The sequence below is a fragment of the Lipotes vexillifer genome, unplaced genomic scaffold (genome assembly GCF_000442215.2).
Source record: "Lipotes vexillifer unplaced genomic scaffold, Lipotes_vexillifer_v1.1 scaffold210, whole genome shotgun sequence".
NCBI lineage: Eukaryota > Metazoa > Chordata > Mammalia > Artiodactyla > Lipotidae > Lipotes > Lipotes vexillifer.
Window position 1 is genome coordinate 865,669 of NW_006786662.1, and position 11,839 is coordinate 877,507.

The 11,839-nt window shown below is 32.1% G+C and overlaps 1 protein-coding gene across 1 annotated transcript in view; it reads left to right on the plus strand.

The window, feature by feature from the left end:
* ALX1 (ALX homeobox 1) overlaps positions 1–10,329 on the plus strand; it is a 21,543-nt gene extending 11,214 nt beyond the window's left edge. The window contains exon 4 of the mRNA XM_007459064.1: positions 9,699–10,329. Coding sequence (XP_007459126.1) covers positions 9,699–10,019 — 321 coding nt within the window. The 3' untranslated portion in view covers positions 10,020–10,329. The remainder of the gene's footprint in view (positions 1–9,698) is intronic.
* The last annotated feature ends 1,510 nt before the right edge of the window (positions 10,330–11,839 follow it).

The window sequence follows — 11,839 nt, forward strand, 5'->3', positions numbered from 1 at the left end:
GTCCCCTGCATCGGCAGGCGGACTCTCAACCACTGCGCCACCAGGGAAGCCCCAAACCGAAGCATTTAAAAATAATTTTAGTGAATAAAATATTTTCTGTTACGTTATAAACATTTTCTAGAAGATTATAGCAGCCTTCATTCTTAAAAGAAGAGCTAATTTCATGCCATTAGGTTTAGTTTGGATTAAAAGTACACTAACTTTATCATTTACTAGCTGAGTAACTTTGGGTAAGTCTCTGGACTTCCTTGATCTTCAGAGTCTTTATTTGTAAGATTGAGGTATTGTTGATGCTAGAGTTGGTGGTCTTAGTAGTGTAGGTGATGATGATGATGGTGATGATGATGATGATGATAATACTTTTTCTATTATGGAGAGGATTAAAGTGATTTCTAAACAGTCTTTGCAGCTAAATCCTGGGATTTGGGATGGGCCATGGATTAATGTATGACTGGGCTGCACAATTAGGGAGTTGTGGATTCAAATCCTGGCTCTGCCACTTAATAGATTTTTAGACCTTTGGCAAATAAATTAACCTCTAGGAACGTTTCTCTTTATTTATAAAATGGTGATACAAGTTCTTAGGTTATTCGTGAGGATTAAACAAAATAGTTTATGCAGAGTTCTTAGGATATTGCCTAGTATATAATGAGTGCTCAATAGTCATGGTTCTATGATAGCCATTAATCATTATTAATTTTTTTCTGCAGTACAGAGGTAGCTAAGTGGTTTGAATTTTCCCTTATGTTGTAGCATTTAAGCTCATCCAATCTGTGAGTATATTTACTATTTGGGGATCTAGAGAAAGATCAAATTCAGTTAAATACACTTTCTTCTTTAAATTAGGATGAACAAATATGGTAGCTTTAGGAAAATTTGAGTATATTCTTAATCCACCAAAATTATTTTCTCATGAAGAAAATATTTTCATCAAAAATTTCAAAAAAAGTGTTGAAGGTTTTCCCACCAAAATTTTCAATGAGGTTTTACTTAGTATATATTGAGAATCATAATTAAATCTATATATTCCAAATGCACTAAAAGACCCATGCAGTATTTTTGCTTTCTGTTGTTTAATTGATGACTTTATAAATATATGCCACTTGGAGTTTGAACATACCAAGAGTTGGATTCAAGTTATAGATAATTTGTAGTAACTGGAGTAATTTAAAAAAACAGATGAAAGCTGTATAATATTTCTAGTTTAACAAATCTATTTCAAACATTGTTATTATACAACTTTTAAAAGGAAAGTTTAAAGTTTCTGTAAAATAGTGATTTGAAGATATTGTTCACCCTACTTTCTTCTCTCACAAGTATCTGTCCTAATCTTGATGTTTACCTTTGCTTAAGCTAAATAAGGAATATGAAACTTGTTTCCTTTTACCACCGTGGTTTAGTGATTTAAAGGTATCTGGAGCAGGTTTGTTTCTTTTTTTTTTTTGGAGCAGTTTTTACCTTTAGAAAAAGTATCACATTTTTATCACTATTATTTCTATTTTTCCCAGATATTTGAAGTAAACAAAGATCCCAAGGTCTTTAAAAAATGTTAATAATATAGCTATACTTGATGCATTGTGTAATGAACAGTCTCATAGCTGTCAAACAACCAATAAGATGGTCATATATTGTGATACAGTAAAACTTCCCTCATGATGAATGGAGGGACAAAAATGTTAACAGCATCAGGTCAGCAGGTCATAGTGATATTGTACAATTTCTCACTGATTATAAGCACAAATATTTAATATTATAGAAGGACATAATTTATTCAAATTAATATAATTTTTACAATGGATAAAGTTGCTAATTTAATATATGCATACATATTTTATATAAACACATATAAAGACTATTTCACATATATGTGTATGTTAAAACTCAGTTATGTGTAGTAGGAGGTAGATTTTGTTAGTATCAGGTAAAGGTGCAGCTAGACACAGACAGTGAATAATTCTTTTATTTTGTTGAAAATACAGGTTCTTTAAAGAGGTAAAGAATATCCTCCAAAAGAAGTAAAGTGCATTCATGTTGTTGACTATGAAAGTAGATTTATTTTTTTTATGTAATATTCAAATTTAATGTGATTTAAAGACTTTACATAGTCGTAATAACAGCTGTTTTTTGGGGGGTTTTTTTTTGCTTTTAATAAGTGACCACTGTTAAAGCATTGTATTTAACTGAATTGGTCATACATATTTTATATTTTAAGAGGAAAGAGTAAATCAATAAATTGAGTAGGTTACCAAAATAAGTAATAAATATGAAAATAAATTATTGAGAAGTGCCAGTGTTGCTCATACATATAAAAGCTACCTTATAGGAGAATAGAGAAGAACCAGGGGGGAAATTAAGCATCAAAGTCTGAGAAGTCTATGAGAACAGACTTGTGGATTAAAACCTACAGTTCAAACCATTATTGTTAGTGTGAACCTCAGGATATATTTTAATCCAGAATTTTATGTGTGTCATATTTATTAAGCCACATGTGTCTGTGGGTTTTCTTTTTTATTTTAAATTATGGAGCATTAAACAGAGAAAAATTTTTGTGCAAACGTACAGTTGAATTAAAAATCACAAAAATAAAATTCAAATTATAGTTAACACAAATACAAGATGAATATAATTGATAACTTTACTCGGGATTTTAAGAATAAATTCAAATCTCATACATGACACCATGTGGGACTCTCTAAGATGAAAAATATACTGTGTAAATACTTCAAGTGTTTGCATATTTGATTTACATTTTAAGTTAATAATTCACAAAGAAAACTTAATTTATATTATAATTTTTGTTTCTTATAATTGTAAATTTTTTAATGAATTGTCATTAAAAATGAATCAGCAATAGTTACCATGCATGTATTAAAATACATGAAAAATAAGGCAACAAATAATTGGAAAATACTTCATATGATAATTGTTGCTGGATGATTATTAAAAAAATAGCAAATGCTAGGTGCTATGATTTTATTCTCTTCCTAAGTGAGTTGATTTGAAAAATTTCATTTTAAGGCATGTAGGGTGAGATTTCCTATGAATCTTTTTTAAAAAATGATCACAATTAATACAAAATTTGAGAACACATTCAACACTAAAGGAAACAAGAAATGTTCTTAATGCTTCCTCTGTCTTTGACTTGGAGCATATTTCAAATATTATTTGAATAATACAAAATTTAAACACCTTTATCTGGTATCATTCTTAAAATTTTCAGACATTAACATTTCTCATGAGACTTAGTGCTTTTAATTTTTGCACTAATGAGATATATACTTTTATTTTTTCTGTATAGCAGTTTTCTTCTCAGTTCATTAATCTCATATGACTATTATATCTAATAGTGATTTTTTTTTAACAGAAAAGGCATTCTTTCTTGTTTCAAATCCCTGTATACATTTCTAAGATGAAATTTGATTTAAGAACTCAAAGTAGCAGTGAATACTTAACATGTGGTCCTTTTCTGATGAAAAAATAATTTCTAATCCCTTCAACTTAATAGTACCATGTGCTGAAAACATATATTTTTGGAATTTTTGAAATGTAAATTGATTCCCCCCAAATCTTAGTATTTGTATATTATCTTAAATTATTTTCATTACAATTCCACCTAATAAGAGGGCACTGATGAAAACATACCCTCATTTCTATCTCAGGTAGTAACTAAACTTGCTCAGATTGATCTTTTCACTGCGTAATTAATTCAAGTTGGGATTTTTTTTTTTTCCAGATGCACAAAGTCTCAGTGTGTGTTATTCACTGGTAGCAAATTCACTATTTAGAAAAACACTGATACCCCTTCTCCCTGCCAGCAGCTTACTGATGTAGTTACTAGAAAAGTTAATAGGACCCTAAGTTTAGACAACAGCTAAAAATATCTGCAAATTACTAAGCATATGATTCTTTTAATATTTTATCCCTCTAAATTTTAAAGGAACAGATATGCTAATAAAGAATGTAATGGTCTCTTAAAAAATTGAACTGCTTTTGTAAACAGTGATGTTTTCATTTTTAAAAGAGACCATATAAGAAATCAGGTAAATTAAATTATATAGTGATAATGTGGTAATAAATCTATATAGTAAGTATTGAATAGTATTCAGAGTAGTCAATAAATGTAAACATTCTGTCAAACAGGAAAAACCGAAGTCAACTTTCAGATTTTAATGCAAAGAAGCTATTGCTATAACATCATCACAAATACCTCTTTGTGAATCCCTGATCTCTGTCTTTTTAAAGCAACCTTTTAACTCCCTCAGGGAAGTGTTGGGGCTGTGATGTGAGGGTAGTGTGAGGATAGGATAATATGTGTATCTTGGTGTGTGTGTGTGTCTATGTATGTGTGTACATGTAGATGTTGGTGGCTGGTAGAAGCTACACTCCTCTATATGTAGAGGAGTAAAGGTTAAATAAACTTGTTTTAGTAGGAAAATAGCTGGTTTTAGAGATGCTCTAAAATTAAGGAACAGTTATTACTCGTATTCTCACATTTTTCAGTATTTCTATTAAATCCAGATTAAATTCCATTGGCTAGTGTCTCAATAAATACCACTAACAGTAGGATATAGAGTATATAAATCGAACCTATTTGCTTTTTTTTACACATCATGCGACTTTACAACTAAGGGAAAGACTAATAAACTTACATTAAAAGGTTTTTAAAAAGTATGAAAAATTCCCCACTACAATAAAATCAGCAAATATATTAGAAATATACACCAAATTTAGCATGCTAAAATTTTCTGTACAGTTTTGGTTATATAAAGAATATGTCTGTATCGTTTCCATGATGAAGGTAAATGAGATTTATAATTTCCTATCCATGATTTACCCTATTCAATTCATGACATATATAGATCCACAGTGAAGAACTCTTAATATATATGTGTATACTTATATATCACCCCTCTCCTTCCTAGCCATTGCTTTTAATTCCTTGAAAGGAAAGTGAATGTTAAATGAATTTGATTTGTTTGGAAAGAGACGAAAAAATGAACTTTCCTCCAAAATTCAAAGTTATGGAATAATTAAGTTTTTACGTGATTAGAAAAACATTAAGGGGCAAACGTTCAAAGTGGAGAGTTCTAAGTCAGCTGAACTTCCATTCATGCTAATGGGAGGTAGTTGGCTAAGTTCCCTGGACAGTGCTTTGAACATACCATCAGAACTTTAAAAAATGCTGTGAACCACATTAAAACATGGAATATTTTTAGGTTATCCACTCCTTTTAAACACAAAGAAGAAAAAATATAAAGGCAAGCAGTCTTTTTTTCTCATTTTTCTTTTCTTTTTTTTTTTAAGCACACATGAAAAAAGGATGTGGACATGATTCAGTAATGCTGTTCCTGGTTGTAAAGCCCTTGAATATTATACAGTTAGAAGCCTACAAAAAAATTATTTGGTATCAGTGAACTAGTCTAAAACTAGTCTAAAAAGAAGAAAAGTAGTGATCTTATTTAGAAAAAAGTGCATTCTTTCATTCCAAAATTTAACAGCAAATACAGTATTTTTAATAAGTCAGAGAGTAAGATTTTTGTATGACTTCTCTGTTGACAAATATATACACAGTTTTAGACAATATGTGTCGATTCTAGTGCATCGTTTTAAAATGATCACTTACAAGAATAGGATTGGTGGAGGGATGGAGGAGGCATAGAATGAGCCCACTTGGACAGCAGTAGATTTGTTAAACCACAAGCTCAAACTTGTGATATTGTTTAATCAAATATCGCCTTCAAATATTAACAGAAGTAGATGATCTAGAACAAAGATGATACCTGCTGGGTTATCCCTACGGTGATCAGACGACATCTAGATTATATTCTGTTGTCAGTACTGGATGTTAATAAGGGTGAAGGGTGTTGACAACCTCTAGCATATCCAGAGGAACGTGACTGGAATGATACCATCTGGAAATCATGTCATATGAGGAATCCTTAGAGGAAAGAGACTTGTGATTGTATAATAATCGCCTGATGATATTTGAAGGTTTCCCCATGTAAGAAGGATGCTACTTATTCTGTATCATTTTAAGGGTCCGACATAGAAGAGATAGATAGAGAAAGATAACAGTCACTTTTTTACAGAGCTCTCCAAAAGGGAATGGAATGTTTTTTAAACAGGGTGAACTTCTTATCACAGGAATCGAACATAATTGAAAATGTACAAGGGTTTTTTGCATTTGGAAAGAAGCTGGACTTCAATAGCGTTTCCTGATCCTAGGTGATTTTAAGAATTGCTTGTGTGTATTATCATTGCCATTATTTTAGTACAAATCCCCTCAGCCACACCCCCTGCTTAATGAATCAGAATCTCCAGGAAGGTGCATCTGTGGTAGATAATAAGTGTTTAACAGAAAAAAAACCCCAAAAAACTGCCCAGGGAAATATAGTGAACAGGGTCTAGCTTTGTAATTTTCATGATTTCTGTTAAGATTGTGTAGTATGGTGATTCTAACATTCAAATCATGAAAAAAAAAATTAGATATATTAGCATAAATTGTCCATAAAGCTTTGATTACATCTGCAAGATGGATCAGTCCAAATTTCATATTCTTAGAGATTTTTCCATTATTTAATAAATGTGTATAAAGGGTTTTTCATATGCTGTGTCAGGCCTGGGGATGAGAAAACAGTTGTGAGCGATCATTGGGAATTTTGCTTTCAGTAAGTGGAGTCTATGAACAACCAAAAACTTAGGGTTATTAATAAGTAAATAACAATTTCAACTCATAAGACTAGTTTTTATGTCACTGTAGCATTTATAAGATTTCTTGGGTTCAGATTTGACCTCTGCCATTGCACTTATGCCATCTTGGGTGAGATTCTTAAACTCTTTGTCCTACAGTTGTACCTTTTACGAAATGGGGATAGTAAAAGCACATACCTTTTCCGATGTCAAAACGATTAGAAGTCTTCATCATGCTTTTAACATAATGCTTGTCACATGGTAATTAATTGATAACTTAGCTATCATGAGCATGATCTTGATCGTCATCATCAGATGTTTTAAACATCCAGAGGGAATGCTTCAGAGGAAGCAAAACCTCAGTTCACTGGGGATATTTTTTTTATGATTTGCATCTAACTTTAATATAGAAACCAACTAGATCCCCAAAGTCTAATGAAAACATGCCAGAAATTTGAAAATCAAAGACAGGCTGGGAAGAGAGGGGTGATAGAGATCATGGAAACAGGGCATAGCAGTAAAAGCATGGGACAGCATCACTACCCATGAGAATATTTGGGTATCCCCTCAAGTCCAACGAAAGTATTGCTGTTTGTAAATTGCCTTATTAATCTGTTCTGTTCAGAAGACATTTCTATATGTTGTATTTCATGAAAAGTAACTCATTTAACTTGCTTGATCATGTTCAGGTAAGAAGTTTTGATCAAAATAACAATATTTGCTCATGTCGTGGAAAGTGGAGAATTTCTTTTCATTTTATACATAGATTACTGTTAATTCTTTCAGGGGAAAAATATTTTAAATTAAATTCATAGATTTCCTTCCTTGCTTTTACTGTCCTTATTTTTTCTTTTTGACTGAGTTGTTAAATGTATTTCTATGCATTTGGAATACAAGTAGATGATTTTAATAATAAATTCTAGCAACACTGTGTATAAGTTGAGGGATCCTTTAACAAACATAAAATGTAAATAATCTTTCTCTACCACTATCTTGCCTTGCATTTATTTTTTCAAAAGTAAGCAAGCAAGTTCACTTTCATTTCCTGAAAGCCCTTTTGTCAGACATATGACTGTGGTTTTTGCAGTGTAGCACAATGTTTGATTGAATGTCAGAGGAAAATCACCCAGATCAAGTTAGAAGAGCTAGTTTGACAGACTAATGACATTAACAGCCCCTCCTGTTGGTTTGAGATACATAACTCAGCAGTCACTGGCACCAATCATCATACTTTGGCTAAAGTGGGATACATATGCTAGAATGAGCCAAAATTAAAACAGCATAGCCCATGACGATTTAAGGATTGATAATGTATGCAAATCGTGATGGACAGCTAGCTAGATAGCTAGATAGATGTCTATAGGTATCTCTCACAAATTTGACATATTTAAAGCAGCTGAGAAAATATTTATATAAAGAACTATTTAAAAAACAATACTAAAATGAACATCTTGCCAACCACTGAAGCACCACCTAAGGGATAATATTTGTTGTTCAGTTTAGAACTGGTTGTGGTCCTTTCTAAGTGACAGAGTAACATCTCTACAGTGTAATCTAGAAGATTCATCCACATATTTTTGGCTATTAATTGAAAATAAGTTGTCTTAAAAAATATGGCTACAGCTTGGGTGTTGTAAGACTATACCAGAGGCTGTATGTAGCAGACTGAAATTTCTATGTGAAAATAAATATGAGAAAACAGTTCTTGTATATGTGTTGAAATAATTGATGATTCCATTCTAATTATGATTTTAAAAAAGAAAAGAAAGTCAGATGGGATAAACATATATATTGTTGTTGTGTTCTAGTCTAAATCTATTGTAATAATACTGTAAAAGGCATATAATTTCTAAATTTCGTTTTCTAAGGCTGCATCTCTCTGCCATGCTATACCAAGCAACATTTTCCTTTTTTCCCAGCTCCTGCCGTTTATCAGGATTTTCTCTGTGCTTCTCAGTCATGCATGTGATCACTTTTTTTTGCCCTTCTTTAAATAGCTAGTCTAAGATAGCTCCTATTTAAAATTCATAGTAAAAAATAAAATAAAATTCATAGTATACAAATTCTACTTAATGTTTCTTTTACATGCTAGTAACTTTAGAGAAATTTGTATTTGCTGATAATGTTGCACTGAAATGTTTCCTGTAGAGATTTAATGAGATGAGATGTGAATTTCTTGGGCACAAATGATAACCCAGTTTTCAATCTTATATAAGATGTTATCTAGTACTTTATTTATATTCATATGATATTTTTGCTAATACTTGTATATTTTTCTCAACTGTGCTTTCATTATAGGGTAATAGTCAAGTTTTAGAATTCTAAATCTGTTCTACATGTCATACTTCTGCTGCAACCTCACTCACTATATCATATATAAATCATAGAATAAATGTTTAAAATATGTGTATAATTGTCCTTTTCACAGAGCTATATATTCAAGACTATAGGATATGAAAAACAATGAAATAGTGAACATTTTCCAAAATGAGTTTGATCAAAAATATCTCTGAAGAACAAACAGCCTCATATCAGCATTGGTTTCCAGCACAAACTACCACATCAAGAGTCCAGATGTGGAATTTAAAAAAACAAATGCAATTGTGTAATTTTGTTTAGAAAGATGAAAACTATATTTAAACTTAAAACCATATTTTTAACCACTTTTCTAAGCACATGAATTGGTCAGGAATCATGACTAAATCTTCCAGATTTCATTTTAAAAATCATGACTATAAAAAGAATACTCGAGATTGACATGTTTTGAGAGTATTTTATGTGGTCAAATATGTGGGTTTTGGTGATCCATTCCAGTATAACAAACTAGAAGAATCTTTCAAATAACTATTTTTCAGTAATTGCTAGATGTACTCAGAATGAAATTACAGACCACCCAATAGGAGCAAACAATGAACAACTAGCAAAACTTCGTAAATACAGTTTCACAAAAGTAAGGGAACAAAAGTGAGAACGCGTAAATGTAATATTTGTTGTTTTATATATTCCAGATTCAGAACAATTTGTGGGCAGGAAATGCGAGTGGTGGTTCTGTGGTCACTTCATGCATGTTGCCACGTGACACTTCCTCCTGTATGACACCTTACTCTCACTCGCCTCGGACAGATTCCAGTTACACAGGGTTTTCAAACCACCAGAACCAGTTCAGCCACGTGCCCCTCAACAATTTTTTCACTGACTCTCTTCTTACCGGGGCTACCAATGGACATGCATTTGAAACAAAGCCAGAGTTTGAAAGGAGGTCCTCCAGTATCGCAGTTCTTCGAATGAAAGCCAAGGAGCACACTGCCAATATTTCATGGGCCATGTAACATACAGTACTCTTTTCTTTTTCTCTTAATGGCAAAGTAAAACATTCTTATTTCTCATATTTAAAGGATACCACAATAAGCTGCTGTGTGTGGAATTGCTAAAGGTCAAGATATACAGTGAGACCAGCTTAAATGAATAGTTGTTATTATTTAACATTAAAATCTAAGAATGAACCTCTGAAAAGACTAAATAGGTTTACCATGCACCCGTCTCCACAAACTCTGTTTTAGTAGTAAGATTTTTTTCTATTGTACGAGTCAATGAAATATGATCATGCAGCTTCTGAAAAGAATAAATGTATTAAACAAATTCCTCTGTTATAGATTGATTTATGTTAGTTCTGTATAACAAGAAATCCCTTGTAAAATAATACCTGAAAAAGGAGGAAATGCACCGGGGAAAATGTCAAGATACCAAAGCTGTCAGGTAAATATTGAAGCAGGGTGTTTGGGGGAGTTAACTGGCGTTTCTCCCTCTCTGGCTCCAAGACACAATGGGCATATCCTCTGTTGCCGAGAATTTGTCTACAGGCCTTGAAGATTTTTTTACCTCTACATGTTTTGGTGAATTTCCACTCCATGAAAAAAGGACTCTTCGGAAATGACCAGCATTTGCATGAAATATTCGGGCATCGTTTCCTGAAACCATGTGGCTAAAGGTGATAACTGAAATATCCTGGTGTGATTTAAAATACAGTCACAAGAACAGTTTGTATAAATGCCATCTTTTTAATGAAAAAGCCAGCACGGACTCAGCAATTAATTATCACACACAAGAGAAAAAGAAAGTTACAAAACCCGCTGTTGCTTTTAAACTAAAATTGTCAATTAAACTGTACACACAAACATCTAATAAGTACACTCAAAGAAATATTTTCAGTTAAAGGAGTAGCAGTTGGAATCTGTATTTATTTCATGAGTATGTGCAAGTGCACGTGTGTGTGTTTGTTTTTTGACATAGAAGCTGTACGCATTTTTTGCTACTGTGGTTTTGCACAGGGAATTAAAATGTCAGAAGGCTCTCTAAAATTTCTGGTGGAAAAGAAGAGAAGAAAAATACATTGCATCTGGAAAATTGCTAACCCCTTTGATTTACTTCTCCCTTTCCCCTGTCACATTCCAGGCTTTTTTAGATGAGTGAAATGTCAACCTCCTTGAAAGACTCTTAAGTTCATAAAGGCAAAGTAAATTAATTGAAATGAAGATGGCTTCCATGGCTTGGATCAGAGCACGATCTGCTCTTTGTACTCACTTAGAATCTTCCTTGTGGTTCCTACAACCTTTAGGGATATGCTTGGAAGCCCTAAAGGCTGAAGGGCAAGAATAAATGAATTTTTAAAATTAAATTTCAGAAAATGTACTTAAATCCAGTAAGTGTCTGTTTCTAGTGGGAAAATATTTACAGCAGTTAGACATTTTCTGTAATAAAATTTTAAATCAAGCAGATGATGGAGATGAGTGATGTCCTAAACAAACATTCTTTGACTTCATAATAACTCTGTTCTTTATTACTTTTGTGTTCTCTCTCTTTTTCGTTTTGTTCCCAAGACAAACTTGTTCAACTTTGGCCCTGAGAATTATGCTTACATGCAGGAGTTTTTGTCAAAGGATTGTTTAGGCAGCTGTTAAATATCCTTCATGTTTTAGAAGAGAATGACTTCTTTTAATACACACATATATCTGGTCAGTAGGAATTTGTGAACTAAAACTTAGAACTAAAATGTGAGATTTTTTTTTTTCAAAACTTTCCCCAATCAATGGTATCCATGTTCATTTTCTTCTGCTTTAATAATTGAAATTTTAGTGTCCCTTGCCTAATA